The 21,181-nt window shown below is 44.2% G+C and overlaps 1 protein-coding gene across 9 annotated transcripts in view; it reads left to right on the top strand.

Annotated features, from left to right (window-relative positions):
* EML1 (EMAP like 1) overlaps window positions 1-21,181 on the top strand; it is an 883,632-nt gene that overhangs the window by 847,803 nt on the left and 14,648 nt on the right. For all 9 annotated transcript variants that reach the window (XM_078660158.1, XM_078660161.1, XM_078660155.1 and 6 more), the window contains one exon: window positions 20,565-20,660. In XM_078660158.1, the coding sequence (XP_078516284.1) occupies window positions 20,565-20,660 (96 nt within the window). The remainder of the gene's footprint in view (window positions 1-20,564; window positions 20,661-21,181) is intronic.

A 21,181-nucleotide genomic window follows, 5' to 3' on the forward strand; every position in this document is an offset into this window, starting at 1 on the left:
CGCCAGTTCCGGGTGGATGACCAACTGTTTGTTGGCTACGTGGGTGCGAAGAAGGGACGGGCGGTGCATAAGCGGACCATCTCTCGGTGGGTCGTCCTGTGCATCAAAGCGTGCTACTCTTTGGCTCGGAAGGAGCCTCCTGTTGGGCTGAGGGCCCATTCCACTCGGGCCACGGCGGCTACTACTGCCCTGGGCCGGGGAGTCCCCTTGCAGGACATTTGTCAGGCGGCTACGTGGGCCTCGCTGCACACGTTTGCAAGGCACTACTGCCTGGACAGTCAAGTCCGGAGGGATGGCTTCTTTGGCCGTTCTGTCCTCCAGGACTTTCTGGTGTAAGCTGTATTGGTTCGCAGACCCACCACCGGGGTTGGTATTGCTGGGGTATCTATTCTAAGGTAAGGAATCTAATACTAACCTGTTTCTTTCAGATGAACAAGTTACTTACCTTCGGTAACGATATATCTGTAAGAAACAGTAGTTAGTATTAGATTCCTTACCGCCCCACCCATCCTCCCCGTTCTGCGAACTGATACATAGGGTTAAGGTCATCCCCTTCAGGGCCCTAGTTTCGCATGGCACCAGTGTTGGTTCTTACATGGCTCTGCGTGTTCTGGCGCGGAAAAGCTGTGTGCAAAGAACTGACGTCAGCGCGTGGAGGCGGCGTCTATATACTCCAGCGACGTCATCACGACGCCAACGACGGACGCGGAGCCGCAGGGGACGCCTGCATACGACGCCTACCGACGCGCATGGGTACTGCAACGCAAAAGTTTCCGGATCCAGACTGACGCCTGGGGATATTCTAAGGTAAGGAATCTAATACTAACTACTGTTTCTTACAGATATATCGTTACCGAAGGTAAGTAACTTGTTCATTTGTGATCAATGTGGATTCTGCACAGCGCTATGCTGCCTTTCGGCCTATGTTTGCTCGATACAAATATCAGATACGTTCAGACAGTGGGTTTAATTCTGCCAGGAGCAGTGTGAAATCTCATTGCCTAAACCTGCCTTGTGGCCCCTCAAAATAAGCTATGTATGAAATGGTAATCTTGTACTGTTTTTATTATTCATGATGAGAGAAGCATTATTGCTAGTGTTTACATCCTCTCTTTGAGATCCTCAAAGCATTATCAAGGTTGCACTTGGACAACAAGTTGCAGCATCATCCGCTAGTAGGCCTTGATTTAGTGTCCTTGTTTCAGCACATACCATAGCTGCAAGTCTCCTGTGCCTTCCACAGATGGGATTACCGGACATTGAAACAAAAAAAACTGAAACTGCTTCTCAATAGCATTTCACCTTCACTCTTTTTGTGTAGCAATCAATGTTGACCTAAACCAATGTTTATCCAGGGTCAATACTTAAAGCGAGACAAGGTAGCAGCAGTAGGGGACAATGAAGAGATGGCTCTTATTTTCTGGGAATAGGCCTGAGACTGCATTTGTTTCCAGAGCTTGGGCGAGCGCCTCAGTTGGTAAGATTCCGTTTTGCCCGGAGAGCTGAAAATCTCTGCGCCCATACCTTAGTTTATCCAAAGCGTTCTTTTCTGCAGCTGTTCCAACAAAGCATGCTTGAGTATGCGGAGTGGCTCGATTATGAGCCATTCCTACATCGAGCCATTCCTACTATATAACCTTCTTTTTTTTTTTTAGTGGCTCAGCGGACAGTGGGCAATTCTGTGACTACTCATTTTGGGTTTTTAACGACTATCATTTATGACTTTGCCCTGCTCCATAAGGAGTTCACAGCAGTGGGAGCTCATGGACAGACTGCCGCAGAGCTGATGACCCAAACTAAAGCATTCCAAACTATGAAGAATGTACTGTGTACAATCTGCCTAGTTGCATTAGCCTCATTGAGTCCTATTCCTGAGAGTCTGCAATTAAAAAAAGGAAAAGTCTTGAGCTCTAAATTAGTTGCGGACTATGACGGTGTATTAAAACAAATTCTCAACATTGCTACTTACATTTCTCTTCTGCATTCGTTCTTAAGATGTGTATTTTCAGGAATCACACAAGGCTACATGTAGAGTTCTAACTGTCCCAAAGAACTAGGAGTCATTTTTGCCTTGTTCAGAAAACCAGTCATTTTATTGCAACCAGGTTTTCAATACGTTGGACATAGTTGCTTTTTCACAAATCATTGTCTGCACTGTGAAAGGGTTACATCATAATTTGTATTTGTTCTCGTATTCGGTATCAAAGTACTCCTTAGTAGATAGTAATTTCCATAGTGTCGCTGACTTCCCTTTTTAACATCACTGATTTTGAAAACCTGCTGCTCTACTAAACCCGAATGAAACTTTGTTTACACCTGCAATGTCTTAATTTCCGGCATTTCGTGTTGCGTTTTTGCTCGAAATGCCCAAGATTATGCCAGTATGCTGCGTCATGTAATTAATTACGTTAAAAATGCGATGACCGGAGCACGGGGACACCATGAACTGAATGTGAATGGCTGTTTTTTGTTTTGTGCGCAAATATCTGCCTTTTAAAAAGAAAATTGAAATGCGTTTTGGAAGCGAGGATATTAGCACAAGCTGTGGGCTAGAGATTCGCCCATGGTTAATACCTTTGAGGAAAGTGGAATATTATATGGTGTGGTTGTATGACCTCACCGTTTAATGAGACAAACCCTTATCCGGTCCAATCAGGTTTGTTTGTTAAACCTTAGCCCTGGGTAGCTGTGACTCAGCAGTCCGGCTTTATCAAAGTAACAAGTGTAAAGCAACAAGAAGCACCAAAACAGTAGACTAATAAGACAATGCATCACATTAAAAATGTAACATCAATTTATAACAAGCATTGGCATTGCCAATAGGTCTCGCTTGTGGGACCTTATAAGTATTTAGTTTTGCAGCACAATATCCTATTCATGTCACATCAACTTTGATTTTGATAAAAGTTTAATTTCCCGTGGATCGCGTTGCAGTTGCCATTGTGGCTTCCCGCAGTGTGAGATGCATTTTGCAAGTTAAAAAGCAATGAAAGTTATGTGTGCCCTTTGAATAACTACAGTGAGAGTTGATAGAAAACAGAAAGTAAATATGTCTGCAGAAAAGCAGTGGACAGGCCTTCCGAATCACCTACTAATATATCATCTGCGTCCCTGATTCGAGGCTTCGGCCTACCCTGCTAGCAACAGTACCCCAAGTCGAAGTAATCAACTTTTATTCAAGAACGTAAAAAAAATACACATGCCCAGTTAAACTTTTTTCCTTGAAGAAAATTATTTTCCTAATGTTCCCGAATCAGCCGGATTTCCCTACTTTACAGGACTGTACATTATGAAAACATATACTTAGAGGAATAAAATAAACAAGCACAGGCCAAACCAACAGGCCTCACATTTCAGACCTGTCTTTAGAAGATGGTCTACACCATAATGGTAAAACAAAAACACAATAATAAAGCGCATGTGATAGAGCCACGTGCCAGCGTTATGATGCAGGCGCATTTGCTTTAATTTTGTATTTACGGATCCTAAATAGCGGACACAAGTAAGATCAATAAATAAAAAATTAAGATTTTTAGCGCAAACACAAATTTAAACAAACATGGGACTGTGGTCCTTTGTTACTCTGCTAACAAAGGACCAAATTCGGGGGTGGGGGAAGAGATGGGGCAAGGAGTGGTAAAGCATAGCAGAAGGGAAAATGTAACATAGGGGCGGGGAAGAAACACATCTGATAGAATGTGAAGAGCGCACTGAGCGAAGGAGAGAAGAACACAGAGCGCAGGAGCCAGAGAGGAGGACACGAGACATCGAGAACACACGGAAGTGACAGCAACATAGGAAGTAGGGGAGAAGTACACAAGGGCGAGAGCCCCACAGAGCGGGGGTGGGGGAGAAGTACACGAGAGAAACAAGTAGGAAAAGGGGTGGCAATATGGAAGGGCACTTGAGCAGAGAAGGTGAAAGCTGGTAAACATATAGACTCAGAAAATGCTTAACCAACAAGACGGAGGGAAGGCAGAGAAGGGGAGGGGGGAGGAGAAATAACATAGGGGTGGGGAAGAAACACATCTGATGGAATGTGAAGAGCGCACGAAGCGAAGGAAAGAAGAACACAGAGCGCAGGAGCCAGAGAGGAGGACAAGAGACATCGAGAACACAGGGAAGTGACAGCAACCTAGGAAGTAGGGGAGAAGTACACAAGGGCGAGAGCCCCACAGAGCGGGGGTGGGGGAGAAGTACACGAGAGAAACAAGTAGTATAAGGGGTGGCAATATGGAAGGGCACTTGAGCAGAGAAGGTGAAAGCTGGTAAACATATAGACTCATGAAATGCTTAACCAACAAGACGGAGGGAGGGCAGAGAAGGGGAGGGGGGAGGAGAAATGCGACACGGCGGGCAGGGGAGGGGGCCGAGCGGCGATGAGGGTGTGAAGCAGCAGGGGCCTTGGAAGTGAAGCTAAGCTTCACTTCAAAGGTGTGGGAGGAGTGCTGCTACGGCCTGAAAGTTTATGGCCCAAAAGAAGTGAAGCTTTCCGTACGTTTTCTTCTCTCATCCACGATTTTGCTTCCTGGTGCAAACCTGAGGAAAAGGGAGCTTTTGGCCACACCAAAGCTTTGGAGACCTCTGTCCTAGGTTTGAACACATTAATGCTGTGTGTGCAGTGTGCTGCCATCACGTCTCGTACCAGGGAAAGCTAGAGAAAGAAGCAGACTTAAAAGAATATCCAGGTTTTCAAACGTTATCTAAAGCGATGACTGCTAGGGTGAGCATGAATGTCCAACGGAAGGGCGTTCTAGTGGGTGGCTGGGAGGAAGGAGAAAGAGCATCTGCCTGGACGAGAGCAATTAAACTGAGGGACATTAGATGGGTATTATAAAACACAGATTTCCATGCTGTGCAGAAATAAAGACCCGGCTGCAAACGTAAGAAGGAACGCTGTGTCTAAGGATCCAGAGATGCATACAAAGCTCTTTTTTTAAAAAAAGGAGCATTTTGAATGAGGTGAATGTGGTGTAGAAAGTACTTGAGAAGAGCAAAATAATAGAAAGCTACCATAATAGGCGTGTTCTACATGCATACAAAAACATGCAAAACAAGAGCGGCCGGGAAACTGAAAGTACATGCATGAATAATTTGGGGAGGAGAAGCCGCAGAGCGCACGCTGGGCGAAGCCCTTTGATGTGCTGTGCGGCGGGCGTTAAAAAAATGCAATTAGGAGGGAGGGAGGGAGGCTGATGCGCGTGCTTGTTTGATCACGTGATTCACGTGAACTTAAACAAAACTGCAGCGCAAGAAGCCCTTGGTTTCACGAGGATTTTTAGGACATGAATTTTCGCTCCGCTCGATGCGCTTGCGCGCATCGATAGGTTGCGAGACCTAAAAATAGGTTGTGTTTTTATCTTTAAATGGACACCATAACTACAAAAATCCATCAGAGGGTTCCAGCGGTATGAGTTTTCAAAGAAACAATTAATCAATGGTTTTCACTAAATGTATTAAATCTTTGTAATCTAATACGATACCCGGTGTACGATAAGCCATAAAAAGCAAGTGGAAAACAGCTATAGGACACTCTTTGGGGTGCCAGGTCTTAAAAGAAGCCAATGACAGGGATCTTTCAGGTACAGGGGGAGAGTTGTCTGTTGGTATAAGCGGTCTCCACTCCAGTTCTGAATCCTATGCATGAACTGTCTTTTAACTCAATGGAGTGGCCCTGATACAGGATGATGACAATGCTCAGGAATGCTGAGCCGCTGGCGTGGGTCTCCTTGGGCTTTGGGGAGAGAAGTGGCAGAGGATTTAGGCCTCCGGGGTCGAGCTCCCTTGAAGTCCGGATGAAATCCAGCACAACCACTGGTCTCCTGTGCAGCACAAACTGCAGTTTCCTCTAGTTTGTGATTGCTTCCTTGCTGGGCGACAGAACGGCACTCTGGGTCCAACAGACTGAGGCATTTTTGGAGGGTCAGGACTCAGTCTCCCAGGCTGTTCTGCAGTGGTCCAGCTTCTTGATTCTGGGTTCACAAGGGTGCAGGCTTATCAGCTTTTATGGCCCTGTGACTGTAGCAGCGAGTCAGCCAACTGACTCTTGGAGCCACGTTCTCTGTCTGGCACTCGTAGGCAACTTTTCCGTGAGCAAGGCACCATAGGTGCAGTCCTCTTTTCTGGTCCAAGGTGCATTTCTTCGGTCCTCTCTACAATACAGATGTGATCTGAGGTCTGAGTGCCAGGGGTTACACTTTTATGCGGACTTCGATCCTAGGGGGAGGGGGCAATTAATGAGCCAATTGGATACCAGGTCCCCTCCCTCCTGATGACAACTTTGTGAAGTTTGGCATCTAGCTAGCCCAGAATGCACTATTCTGCCTAAACCCAACTTGGTATTGCCCTTCTCTCTGTGTGCGGAGCGCCATAGCCCAGAGATTTGGCTAACTATAGGGATGTGCACTTGTCCTAACAAAGCAATTTGCCCGCGATACCGGCCTGTCTGCTAAAACAAAAACAGCAGCCTGTTCCAAGTGTGACCACCATTTGCTTGCATTTGCCCCTTTGATAGTCGTATTTTAGGCTCACATCCACTCTGTCCATCCTAACAGGATGAGGTCATACCTCTTTCCTCGCCAGGTCCTTTGCCCCTATTCCTGAGTCACTCACCTCTCACCAGGAGGGCAGCTGGTTGTCTCGTAGACTGCAGCTGTGTGCTAGAGAAAACTGCTACTGGAAACCTCTGGGCAACAAAGTTGCAACTTTCTAAAGTTGCCATTTGTAAAATAGTTGCATTAAATTGTACATGAGCAAGTGTTTGGTTTAATGCAACGATTTTGTTGACTCCTTCAAGTACTTCAATTATTAGTTCCATTTGGAAGTTAGCACTACTGAGTTGTCATTGGGTAACTCCCTACTCACCAAATGGGGCTACTAGCCTTGCTACAGTAAACATGAATGTGGCATTTTTGCTGTCCGGACATATAAAATTAATAAACACAATTCTTTTTAATATTTTTTTTATTTTTCGTCAGACTGGGAGTCATACTTTGCTTTTTATGACGCTCATGGTGGCACAATAATTGCTGCAGCCCATGAGGGACACCTAACGTAGAGGCCCTGGGTACCCTTGGTACCATATACTAGGGACTTATTGGTATTTTAACTTATGTCAATTGGACATAATTTTTAAGGATCTGTGCACTGGCACGGAGGCATGTTTGGCAAGTCTAAGTACACTTTCATAGTCGAAAAATCAGCAGCATCATTCTTAAAAATTGGGGTAAGCATGCATAAAGATATTTTCTTACTGCTTGCATAATATGCACTTTTCATGTTGGTCAATTATTTGTGTTCGAGAGCTCCTGTGCTTCCCTTTCTTTCCCAGAACTATCCTATTTTTCTGGCAGGTTTTGTTGTTTGCACAGGTATGGCTTAAGCTTGATCCTCCGTACCGTCACCTTCGGTATTAAAACCAAACCAAAAAAATAATTTACTTTCTCTGCCATTTTAGTCAGTAGTTGCTGGCTTGCCTTCTTTGTTTAGAAATACAATATCTTTCAGTTCCGTTTCCATTTGTGTATTTGTAAAACGTTTTTTTGCTTCCTTTCACACTGTTCACTTTCTAAAACAAGGAACGACTAACTGTGGGACACAGTACATACCAACAATAGAACATACATTACAAATTATTGTATGTTAATAATCTTATATTTAAAATATGGAAATGGACTTTGGGGGATTTGAGTGTCTATTATCACCTTTCACAATGAACTGCATGATTCTTCCAGATGGTAAATGTAAGAGACTACTGACCATCCTTGTTTAAACGTTTAAATTCAGAACCTGACTCCCACTGTACAATTTAGATAGAAATGTCATTATTGGATACTACAGATTTTCATGGAATAGTTAGGAAAATAAACAAATTAGATTTCATCTCACATTTACAGTCTTGTACAAGCTTTGATTGGTGGATGCTTAGTCACTTTGAAAACGTAAATGTAAGCTTCCACAAATTAGGGAAAGAAAAACATAACTAAAATCATTCCAGATATGCCTTCCTGGACAGAATCTACTATTAGCTTTAGACTTTCAGCATCCCTGATGCATTCTAATGTTATGGGATAAATTCCCATATCCTATAAACTGAATGGACCAAAGATTTGAATATTGATGGAAATAACGATGACAGAATTGATCCAGTTACTATAATCCAGCTGATAAGCATCTTAACTTAACAGATAATTTCTGGAAATATTGGTCTCCAGCTAAAATGTTTTGTCCTGTCTAGAAGGGGACAGCATTTTTTATTGTTTTTACTTGTCATGTGGTCTTCCCGAAAAATTTAAACTATTAAAAGAAATGCAGGGACAGAAATGTCCCTTGCGTGGGGTACAGTTGTGTTCCCCTGCCCCGAGTGTACCTGCTCCAATGTTTTGTATTTGGCCCTGGTTTCACACTATGCTAAAGTATATGCGGAAGACTAGGCCTGTTACTTGATATGAGAAAGGTCCTGGATCTGTCCTGTCCTCTGGAGGAGTGCACGTAGTGTGCTCTCATTGACACATGGTGGACTGCTGTCCCTATTGTGGGCTTAGCAAATAGAACAGTACAGTGGTGGCAGCATAACACGTTTCATGAACCCAGAGGAGTGGCCAAGCTTCTCCCTCTGTCACTACAGTGGAACACTACTGACCCCCTCTTGTAAAGTTCTGCTACTATGTACTTACCCAAATCCTAGCACTAACACCCAAATGCATGTTTGTGTATGTGGCCTGCATGGTACATGCATGGTGTGTTTGACTGGTCCAGAGTAATGGAGGCATATGGGATCCGTTTTGGATACCCCTGGCCAGGCCTTTTGCACACAGTAGAGGGGAGGATGTTTTCTGAGACGCTGCAAGTGTATTTGTTGACATTCCGAAAGCTGGAGGGTGGAGAAATAGACATTGAATTGAGGATGGAGGAGACGAGACTTGTGTAGAAATCCATTTCAGCATTTTGCTGAGCAAGTAGCTGCTGATTAGTCTTCCTAAACTGCGTTTTGGTGGATGGTAGGGACGAAGGCTGGGACTATGGACTCTGTTTAAGGTGAAGGGTACCTCTTTGGTATGGCCTAACCTTTTTTCTCTAATTACACTTCCAGTTGGCTGATAGCAGCCAGGTGCAGAAAGTTGACATCTTTGTTCCGGTGTTATGGTTGCTCCAAGCTGGGGACAACCTGCTGTGAGAAGCATCAGTTTACACAAAGGCTGTGTCTGGAGTACAGCCTGTAAAGGACACTTGGAACGAGACCCACATCAAAAAACAGTTCTCAAAATGCAGTCCGAGGATAATAGGGTCATGTCTGCTTTTGTTTAAAAGTGTGACCCCACTACCCACTTTTTGTTCCAGTTCTAAATCCTCCATAGCCAAGGAAGGGAGTGCACAGCTGAGTATTCGCAGGACTGCTGTGTAACCAGATATGGTGAATGCCTGATTGCTAGCTTTCCAGAAGTGAGGAGGCATCACTCAAGTCTGGTCGCTTGCTGGTATAGTTGTATACCTGTCCTTGTGCACCTAGGAGCCAGCCTGCCTTCCTAGGATGGGATGAAGCATGCCTACACTGCATGATGAGCGGCTGTCAAGGACTGGTGAGGTACATCAAGTCCTGGTGTGTGTTACAGAAGAGGATGACTGCGGGAAACTATCTGTATACCCAGATGCCTGTGGGCCTACAGTCTGAGTGTTTTTGGTGGGAATCATGACAGCTGATCCTAAGATTGCCAAAGTGTGGTCACGGTTGTAATTGGATTCCAGATCAGCCCATTTGTGACATTATTGCCCAGAAGAGGATATGCCTGTATGTGGTTCTGTTGTCCAGAAGGAGTTGCCCTGTGTGTATCTGCAGCATCAGGAGAACAGCCAGTGTCTCGCCACACTGTAGGAACGAGATCAACCGTTACATGGCTCCACCGCAGGAAAGTGATTTGCCTGTACATGGCAGCACCGATCCCAGAGAACCTGCCCACATTGGGTAATCTGTTTCCTGCTGAGATCAAGCCATCACAGGGGATTGCTGAACCTGCCGGATCAACCATTATCAGTGGAGATATGCTAAAGCAGGACCTCTGAAGCCAAATCTGCAAGAAAACCCTAGATGCAGCTGCCTATGAGGAAGCCTCCTCCTAGGAGCGAGAGGCAGTGAACGAAGCCAGGCGGCTGCCCAAATAGACTGTTCCACTGCAATTACTAAGAACTGAGCAACTGAACTGTAAAGATAGTTAAAATAATGAACTTTAGGAGGCTAACCACAAATACCTTGAGGGAGAAGATCTGTACCTAATCCCAAAGGGGGGAACCACCTTGAGCAGTGGTTCTTAACCTGTGGTCTGGGGACCTCGGGGGTATGTGTGGGGGTGGGGGTGTCTGCAAAGCTTTCTCTGGGGTTTAAGACAGCTTGGAAAGTCAAGTACTATTAACAGATTAATAAAGCGTATATAAATAAAGAAGCAAAGAGTAGAACTGAATTGTGTTAATCTTTTTGTGAAGGAATTGGAAATTGAAGGCAAAAAAAGATTGCTTTGTGCAAACCGTGCAAGTGCATCAAACAATATAGTATGGGAAAGGAGTGACCTCGTGATTTTAGAGCGCTCCGACCTTCCTATAAAAATTTTGTCTGTTAAATAAAATATTTAATAATTTGTTTGATAATATTTTCCAATATTTTATCATTTTTTGGGGCTCGCCCCTAGCGATGCAGTGCGCAGCACTGCTCACGCAGGCGAGCGCTTTTGTGGAGGGTTCCAAATTGGACCCTGGAATCGCACACGCTAATACGTGAGCGATTCCTTTCTGTCCACGGTATTGGCGTTTGCGGTCGTCTTTTTTAGAAAGCCAGCACGTAATAGGCCATGGGCGGTCGCATTGTTCCGCCCTAGGCCTATTGGTGTCTGTTACCCGCACGCCGACATCTGTTTTCAATTATCGTGCCCAGACACGGACGCGAAAATTCACTCACGGGATTATTATTCTTTTGAAGCAGACCCTCCCCGTTTCAGGCATCAGAGCGCTGCGCAGTGTGTGAGCCACACTTAGGATTGTGTGCTAAGTCGACAGCAACACTACAGCACCTCATAGACAGACTTCACTGTAGTATAACAAATCAACATCATGTGAATGTACTGCACTATCGCCAGCCAAATCTGGAGCATCGCCATGTGAATATACAGCACTACACCGTCTCAAATTAAGAGCAGCACCAGAAATGTAAATATACTAGAATGTACTGCACTATCGCCAGCCAAATCTGGAGCATCGCCATGTGAATATACAGCACTACACCGTCTCAAATTAAGAGCAGCACCAGAAATGTAAATATACTAGACTATAATAGGAAAACTTCACTGCAGCATTTCCACATAAATGTACTGCAAGGCCATGTGTCTATTACACAGCATTGTCACGTATGTATAAGGATGTATGGTATGTCAAATACCCATGTTTACAGTGCAAGGATTCTGCACTAAAGTTTTAGCCCACAGTAATACCACAGGGTTGCTGTACTGTACCAAGTTCACCAGATCATAGGGGGAAAATGTACTGTACTACCCTAATGTATATGCAATTTGTGCTGTTTTATGTGCCTTATTCCCAGAAATCGTATACGAATAATGTGCTGTAGTATGCCAAAGTCCCAACATCTCTCCACTGCCCTGTGTGATAGTGTGCCCATTATTGATACAGGATTTCATAGACTGGTGGGCTTTATATGGTGGGTGAGCACTATTTTGTGTATTGACAACAGGAGCTGTATTTTAACAAAGAACAAGCTATTTTTTAAGGGAAAGCGTGCATGGCGCGCTACAAATACAAGCGAGCGGCTGCCCTTGCTGAAACCCGCCTCCCTCTGGCTTAACTAACTGGAGGCGCAAAATAGAAGACCAGCTTCTGCATTGGCGGCCGCTTGTTAAAATAGCTTTGTTTCACCGCTTCCAAAGGCTCAGAAGAAGCGGTATGCTGCGAGGAACCATTGTTTAAGTAGAACGTTTTTTTTTCTGTCAAGCGCAACTTATTTTGTTTTTCAAATTTACATACCAAGTAATGAATGCCCCTCCCACCTCCCAAACCGCATCGAGCGGCGATCCCCGTTGCCATTTATTTATTTAATACAGCCGTGGTAATGCTTGCCTACAGAGCGAGAGACACGCATTGGGCAGCTGCAGCGCTGGCCCCGTGAGTCTGACTAGCTTGTTAGGACCCTGCGAGAGGCGGCGAGGGAGGCGGCGGGAGGTCCCTCCCTCGGCTGCCAGTGTCCGAGCTTCTCTCTTGGTGCTCCCTCTGCGCTGCCATGGGGCTTCCGTAACTGCTCGCGCTGTCTGCTGAATCCCGGGGCCGAGCAGGGCTGTCCTCACCCAGACGCAGCACAAAGAGCGGAGGAGGTGCAGGGAACAGCCCCTTAAATGCGCAGGAGGAGCAGAGACAGCAGCAGCAACACACACAGGCTGCATGCTGACAATACCATCCCCTGTTGTAGCAGCTTTATTGTAGCGCTAACCCTGTGCTGTGCCTTTTAGCACTGGTCCAATAGAACTGATCTTAGAGACGTGACTGTTTTTATACAACTGGCTATATATCACAGGCCCTAAGACAAGCAATCCCTATGTTGACACTGCTCCAATTAACATATAGGGGCAGTAACAGCTAATTAGCTGTATTCCACACAAACTTAACACATTCCATTAGTCCTGTACACTAGCAGTACTCGTATAGCATTGCGGCGGTCCAGGAACACTGGGACTCTCGCTTATAGCACTGAGCATCTAGTAAGAAGACTGCCCCTACCCACATGTAGCTGTTTCTCTTACAGACAGTGTCCCGACAGCTCTAATTGGCCTTGCAGCCCTGACTGCTTTACAGATACTGTCACTGAGATCCTGTCAGCTGATGGTTCCTCAGTGCACAGCCACCTAACCGTAACTCGCCCGTACTCTGAGAGAGCTCCGCGTCATTGCACCCTACAGTGCTGGCTGCTGATCCTGGAAAGCGGTGACTGTAAACAGTTTCCTGCATCAGAACTCAACCATTAAGCAAAGTAAATAAGCTGACATCCCCCAGAGGTCTCGTGGATGTCCTATGTGGGAACATTTTGGGAAAATGGGATTAAGTTGTGTATGTTAGAGCACGATTTTCAACTAAAGTGGCCAGAAACCGCTCTAGACTTAACAGGCTATTCTGAATGAGCACCCAGGAACTCTTCCAGTTCTTTGATGGAATGCCAAAAATACCCTCACCAGTCCAGCAGAGTGTTGTCACACTTTCTCTTACTAAAAATGTCGAAAAACATGGTGGCAACGCTACACATTATCACCAAAGTCCCTAAAAATTGGCTAAAAAGCCATCCATTTTATATGCAGTCCAAATAATAAGGCTATTCAATTTGCCCTCATTTTCGGAGACAAGAGTTTGTTTTGATGCAACTGGAGTTGTGTGCTTCACAAAAAAAATCATTTGCAATGCAATAGGTCGTGCATTTGAAAGAGTTTGAGCTATTGGCATTATAAATGACAATGGCTTTTATTTATAAGTTTTGAGATCTTGTAAGCAGTGCTTAAACACACACTTTGTACTTATAGTCCTTGCTTATGAGAAGCAAAGCTGGCAGTAAAAGAGGCGCAGTTATTGCCAGCAACGACTAGAAGTACAAAGGGCATATTTACGCACCGCTTGTAAATTTTCAAAACACATAAATAAAAGGCGTTGTCATTTACAATGTCAATAGCGGAAACTCTCGCAAATGCGAGACCTATTGCATTGCAAATGCTTGTTTTATTTTGCGGTTCAAATCATCGAAAATGCTTAGGCCAGAGTTCCCTGGCTTGCAGTAATAACTAATTTGAGGTCCCCAGATTCCAATAATGATTCAGTGGAGGTCCACAGCTTCCAGTATTTATTATGTGTGGGTCCACAGATGTCAAAAGATTAAGAACCATTGGCTTGGACCACAGTGGGGTAACCAGGTAGAGGCAATAGAGGCACAGCCTTGCCCAACAGCACCCAGGAAACTACATTTTGCTTTGTCTTTGTGTGAGGTATTCTAGTGTGCTTTAAGTACTTTTCTTCCTAGAAAGATATGCTCCACGTTTTGCCTTTTAGTTATTGCCCTGCTTTGTGACTGATTCCTTGGCTCAAGCACCCCACACTGCCTCCCTGAGAAGCTTGTAATTGCTACCCATCACTCCACGGAGAGTTCTGTGCTGAAGGTGTTTTCCCTGTCCCAGTTTGCAGAGCTATAGAGAACGGACGCTTGTACACCAGATGCATACAACCTCAACCCCAAAGATGTAGGCCCAGTAGCCACTGCTAGCCCCTTGGCCCTGAGCAGGGTCACAGAAGATGCTTTTGTTAAGGTTAACTAAATTTTAGGCTGCCCTAATATTGTAACCACAAACTTGATTGGCCTAGTAATTTCCTGGATCTACCTACACTGTATAAGTATCTTAAGTGCTTATTGCTGCAAGGTCTTTCGGTGACTAAGTGATCTATAGTCTCTGGCTAGTAAGTTTTCAAAGTCAGCCGGGCATTTATACATATAGATCAATATACTAAAAGGTAATTATATGCTTAGCGTTGTATTAATAAGCCTTTGCTAACATGTTCTTATATTTCTAAATTTCATGTTGGGCATTTCTTCCCTCTTCTATCAATGAGAGGTCTAGTTTGTCGTCTTATTTTCCTATTGTTTGTGTCTTAGAAACCCTGTTGTAGGTATGCCTCTAAAGAGTTGACTCCTTTCTTGTGAAAATCAGCAGTTACTTTTCATACAAGTACAAGGGGAGTCATTACATTGTAGTAAGTGCATCCGGAGTATGCCTTTGCATTGTGAGTCTTTACATCATGAATGCCTTTATTTTACATCATTAATGGTAGGTATAATTTAAAATATATACATATTTATATATTTGTATTTTTAAATATGTATACACATAAATGTTTGTGGCATGTGTGGCTGTACATACACATGCTGTGCATACTCCTGCCAACTAGTGTTGGGCTAGGATGTATGCAACTTCCTTTAGTTCAGTGAAGTCTTTTCGAGTCACGAGTGGTAGTGACTCCACCAATTGTAGGCAATGCACATGGGTATCAACTCCATAGTCGGATTGTTTTTCTCCGCTGTCTAGTGCAGACTTTTTTATGGAAGCTCCGGTTCAATATCTCCTGATGATCTCGCCGGGCATTCAGCACCATCCCTTGTCAGTCCAACCAATCCCACTTTTTGTCAGTGTTGCATCAATTACATTTCTACATGTTCAATTAATTCTGAGCAGCGGGGCTTTGCTCCTTCTACCCCCATCATTTTAGATGGTCGAGAATGTCCACTTAATGGAAAGAACTCCCTTTCAGTTCTGCCTTTCTAGCAATGCCAAATATTCCAGAACAGACTTGCATGAAGTTTGTAACATGTGCCTCTTCCCGGATTTCCAAGAGGAATCTTGTGTGGCATTTCTCGCATTCCATAATCGGAAGACTCTTTGGAACTTTAGTGCTCGTTGCACTGCCTTGACTTCAGTGGCACAGCGCTGAGGAGGACACTCTGGACATCTTTAGTGAAGGTGAGGAGGAAGCCTTGCAGCAGCCAAGCGTGTCTGGCACCGAGTTCGAAGAAGCATTCACGTCAGAGGAGACTGCCTTAGAGTCCAACTTCGAAGCTGAAGGGCCCCCACCAGCCAAACGCCCTTTGCTGAGGACTGCAGTGAGTACCACTACCATCTGTACTTCTGAGGCACCAGCACCAAGCTCTTGTGCTACTTTAGATGACTCCGGGCCACCTCTGCCTCATGGACCTGGTCGGCACCAAACTACCGAGCCGGACCAGACTCTCTCGCAACCCTCAGTGCTGAAATCCTTCTAGAAGCCTCACCTCTGTCGACCACCGCTTCGGCGCTAGATCTGAAGATGCTCACGGGTGGCTAAAACTATTTTCATACACCCGTCCAGAGTGACCCGTAGCCCCTTCCTGTTTGCAGTTCCTGGGAGCCTGTCTTATCCAGACACAGTACGAATGCGTACTTGTTGATCACCTGCCAGGATCTGTGTCCGGCACTTCGGTCCAGTGAGACTGCGACGAGCATGCTAAGCTCAAGGGCTCTTGACTGCACTCGCAACTATGAACATTGCTGTAAATAATCTGAGGAGCGAAGATGTTTTGTAATGCTGTTTTTTCCTTCATATTGGATAACACTCATAACTAAAAAGTATGCATTGAATTTTGATGGTTCTGGTCTTGGTCATAACATTTAAGGCTATTTTTATAAGCCTCTGGGGAGTATTTTTGTGGTGTAGTTATTGTGTTACTGTATGTGTGGTGCACAAATACTTAACACATTGCCTCTTTTAATACACCTGCCAGCTCTGCGCCAAGCTACCAGAGGGTAGGCACAGGTTATCTCAGTTGTGTATCTAACTTACCCTGATTTAGAGTGGTGGGTTCTGCCTGGCCTGGGTGTATATCTTAGCCAACCAGAAACACAATTTCTAACACCAAGTAACATCTGGTGTGCTCTGGATGCGGCAACACAGCTGCTCGCAGCATTCATTCTAGTCTCCTAAGTCCTAATTCATGGCAGTGTCGACAATTTTAAGCTGGAGGTACAACACCACCTTAATGTGCCCTCCAATGGTAAGCATCTTTTCGGCCCTCGGGTCGACGAGATGCTTAAAAAGATCCAGACCCTTCATCCTCCCACTTCCCGCAGCTTCTTTTAGTGCCCACCTTACCGTGGTGTGGCCAAAACAGTTACCACAAGACTTTCACCAGACAACAGCAGTAGACCCCTTCACAGGGTTACTACAGAGGTGTATATAAGGGGGGCAAGAGTAGAGGCAAAGGTAGTTCTGTCCTTCCCCCACTATCTTAAATCTGTTGGGCGCAAGTTGCAAAAGGGGTTTCTGCTTCACTGGGAGACATTTACCTCCAACCGCTGGGTTCTAGATATCATACGGGAGGGCTACTGTTTAGAACTCACCCAAACACCACCCAACATCCCCACCCTCTCACACACATGGCCATTGAACACAAGCACCTGCTCCAAGAAGAGATGCATATACAACTTGCCAAATGAGCCATAGAGCCGGCGCCACCACTAAATCGGGGCAGAGGGTTATACTCCATTTACTTTATCATTCTCAAGAAAAATGGCTACCTCAGGCCTATACTCTGTCCGGCTCCTCAAGAAGTACTTCCTGTCTGAGCATTTCCACTTCAGGCTGTCATCCCTGCGTTGTGGCAATGTGACTTCGTAAACCCCACCCCACCTCAACGTGAAGGACACCTACTTCCATTTTCCAGTTCACTCGCCCCCCCCACCCCCATTGAAGAATCCTCCACTTTGTAGTGAGTGCACAACATTATCAGTTCAAGATGCAGCGTTTCGGGGTTGCAGCGGCCCCCTGAGTCTTCACCAAGCGTTTAGGTGTGGTAGTTGCTTACCTCAGGCAGGGATGCATCTTTATGTTCCTTTACCTCGACAACTGGCTGATCAAGAGCGCCATACAGCAGCAATGTCTGGCACACACTCAAACCACCACAGACCTTCTTTCATGTTGAATGTATCCAAATCTCACCTTCAGCGCCTCCCTTCCTCTGGGCTACCATTGACTCAAGGGTGGGTAAGGCATATCCAAGTCTGGCCTGGCCTAAGGCTTTCCAAAAACTACTACCACTTTTTCATCCAGATCGTCTGGTAATTGTCAGAAAAGTAATGCATTTGTTGGCCATGATGGCGTCTTGCATTGCAATAGTTCCTCCTGCAAGGTCACACATGCGTCCCTTAAGGCAGTGCTTTGCAGCACAGATGTCTCAGGTGAGGGTCTATGGGAGGATCTAGTGTTGATTTGGGGCTGTACTAATCACACTCTGTTGCATGGATGGCCCTTTCTAGGCCCAGTTCTGCAGGAGAATATCACCACGGACGCCTCGCTCACCAGACGGTGTGCATATCTGCAAGATCAGACAGTCCAGAGCTTGTGGACACCAGGGCCCCCACATCAACCACCTAGAACTGCTGGCTATTTAGTTTGCTCTTCCAGCATCCTTCCACTCATTCACAGCAAGGTCATATTAGTCCACACAGACCGCACCACAGCCATGATTTACCTACAAAAGCAAGGTAGAACGCACTTGCCCCAGCTGTATGCCCTAGCCCAGCGCGTCTGGAGGTGGGCGATACATCATAAGTTGGTCATACAGTACATTCCGGGTCTGGACAATGACTTGGCCGAACCACTTGGCAGGAAGCTGCAGCTAGTCCATGAGTGGGTACTCCTATATTTGTTAGCAGGGGAAGCCCTTAGTATTTACATGAGTGGGGAACTCCACCACCAAGCCCTATTCATATACGTCTGGCAGTGGGGGGGGGGGGTGGTTCCTCACAAAGACCTGTTCAGCCCTGCTGAAAATAAGGGTGGGCGTAGTTGGCGGAGTACTACGCGGAATTCCACGAGGTTGAACAAAAACTGTGTGAATTCCGCAACTTTGCTCTGTCGGACTCCCAATTAATAAAACCAGATTACGACACCCCGGTCCATGGCAATGCACTATGGATGAAGTGGTCAGGAATATTTGCCTGTGCATTTCTGCTCATATGATTGTTTGTAAGCTGAGGCAGACACTTCCCAAATCCCCCACAACTCCCCTTTTCTGAAGTCCAGTTAATTTCCCTGAGCCCTAAAATCCATTACCTTTTATAAATCAACTCATCCCTAAAACTTAAAAATTGTTATCCTATTAAAATGGTTTCTGAACCCCCCAAAAAACTATGTACTAAAACACTCCCCCTTTAAGCCAGTGATTCTCAAAGTGCGGCCCGGGGGCCGCATGCGGCCCGCCTGACCTTTACATGCGGCCCACTGGGCAGCTGTTTACTCCACTCTGCACTAACATGGATTAAACAAATATGCAGCAATCACTTATTTAAAAGTTAATTGCAGTTAGGGAAAGGAAGTATATAGGCCCTTAACTTTAGGAACTTTAGACGGCCACTAGATATACATGGATTGCTTCCCCTACATCCACTTAACACCCCCCGCTGGCATCAGTGCGGCCCTTCAACACACCATACACCAAACTTTGTGGCCCCCGGGAAAGTGTTTGTGAGTACCCATGCTCTAAGCCATCCCAGAACTTTAAAACTATTACCCTATAAACAAAAAAAACCTGTAAACATTGTATTACCTATAAAACAAAAAAATCCCTGAACCGTAAACCTTAAAACCTTATTCTAAACCACAGGCCTGAACCCTAAAAAACCTTTATCCCCAAAACGCAACTCTTAAAAAATCGAGTTAACCTTTTTCAAAAATCACGAACTTAAAAGCATATAGTAAAACATTCCCCAAAACCATAAAACTTGCCATTAATCCTAAAACCAAGCCCATTTTGAACCATATTAAACCCATTACCCCCTAAAGCTACCGGTGCCTCAACTGTATAAGTAATCACATTGTGTGTGTGTGTGTGTGTATATATGTATGTATAATATATATTATATTTTTTTTATGTATGTATACATAAATGTGCATTTACTTTCTTTTAAGTTAAATGCATTTAAACATGTAAGTAACTTACTTGTGAAGTAAAATGCTTTGAAGTAAGGCAGTAAAACCTACCTGCGATGGAATAAATCCTGATGCAAGTCCTGTGATGTAATGCTGTCCTGAAACAAACATGGCCTGTGAAGTAATGATAGCATACTTATCCTGTAGTTAATGTTGTTTTCTTAGTACTAAACCTTCCAACTAAAATTTATGCAAAAACTGATCATTTTGCTTTACAAGAACCAGCATTGCACTCTATATGAGATTTTAATACAAAGGAATAAAAAAGCAATCCTCTTTGTTTCTTAACGTAAAAAGATTTCACCGCAACATACTGATCAAAATTAACATTATCTGAAGTACAGGTATGCAGATTATTCATTTAAGCAATACATTAGTAAGAAATCAATCCAAATTAAATCTTGATAATTCGTTTGTCCATTTTTTTCATCCTCTAGAGCTTGTTTTTCTAAAGGATAATTTTAATGTTTTGGCGGACATGATTTTTCTTCTTTAATAAAATAGATGTGTTTTGTAAAGCTTTTATCAGGTCAAATAATATTTACAATGACCTTGTCTTTAAAAGACTATTACTTGTTACATAGAATTTACTTTATTTTTTACCAAATGCCTTGCTTATGAACAGTAGTTGATCTCCTGCTTTCATGATGGTCCTTTAAATTGGGACATATTCTCTGTCTGCACCTCTAAATCTGTAAATGTTTCTTCACACTCAAACTAGAGACGCTGTCAATGCGAACATAAAGAATTCACAAATTGTAGACTGTACACATAATCTTTAAGTGAACTTATCGGGCCATTTCAAATATCTCTATTTCAATTGCTGATTTTTTAGTATGCTGTACTTATAATGGGTGTTTTGTTTGCAAAATTTAGGACAGAATTTCTGTTATATACTGCCGGGAAGCTGCTGCACAGGAGGCACTGAAATGTTTGGGGGCAAACGTTTGGAGTTGGGCAAGGAAATCAAATTCAACAGTTTTACGAGTTTGTTGTTGCTAACATTTTATTTTCCGTTTTAGGGGTCCCTGCTTCCTGTAAACAAGTAGTCAGTGTTGAAACTACTAGAGATATAGAATGGGTTACCTACACATGTACATTAGGATTCCATGTTTTTGGTAAGATTCCACATTTTTTAAAGTGTTGATGCATGTAATAAGTGTTTGAAATAGTTTTTGTGAAAAGGGTGGATGTCTCCAATGGCTGCAATTTCCCAAAATGATTCCCTGGCCATTAAAATATTGAGGATGATGGGAGTCTTATCTGTCACTTCGTTCCACCTCATTTTATTCAATAAAGACAGATTTGACTTTAACACTGGTACTGCAAAACGTATGCTCAACATGTATTGCATTAAATGTGATAGACATTTTGGTTAAATATTGTGCAGATTTTGAGGTTTTCTAAATCTCTAAAAAAAACTTTTGAGTTACTCTTCAAAGTTTTGCCTTTATGCAGTTTAGGTTCATGAACATTTATAACATCAGTGAATCTGACAAGGACTTGCCTTTTCCGGACTGATTAAAAATAGTTCTGACACTTTATATGTGTTTTGTTATATCCTGTGAATTACTGACTGATTTTGTAAGTGAAGCTCAAGTGTGTAAATCACTTACCCTGCAGAAGGAATTCCTTAATC

This window comes from Lissotriton helveticus, chromosome 9 (assembly GCF_964261635.1).
Source record: "Lissotriton helveticus chromosome 9, aLisHel1.1, whole genome shotgun sequence".
Classification (NCBI taxonomy): Eukaryota; Metazoa; Chordata; class Amphibia; order Caudata; family Salamandridae; genus Lissotriton; species Lissotriton helveticus.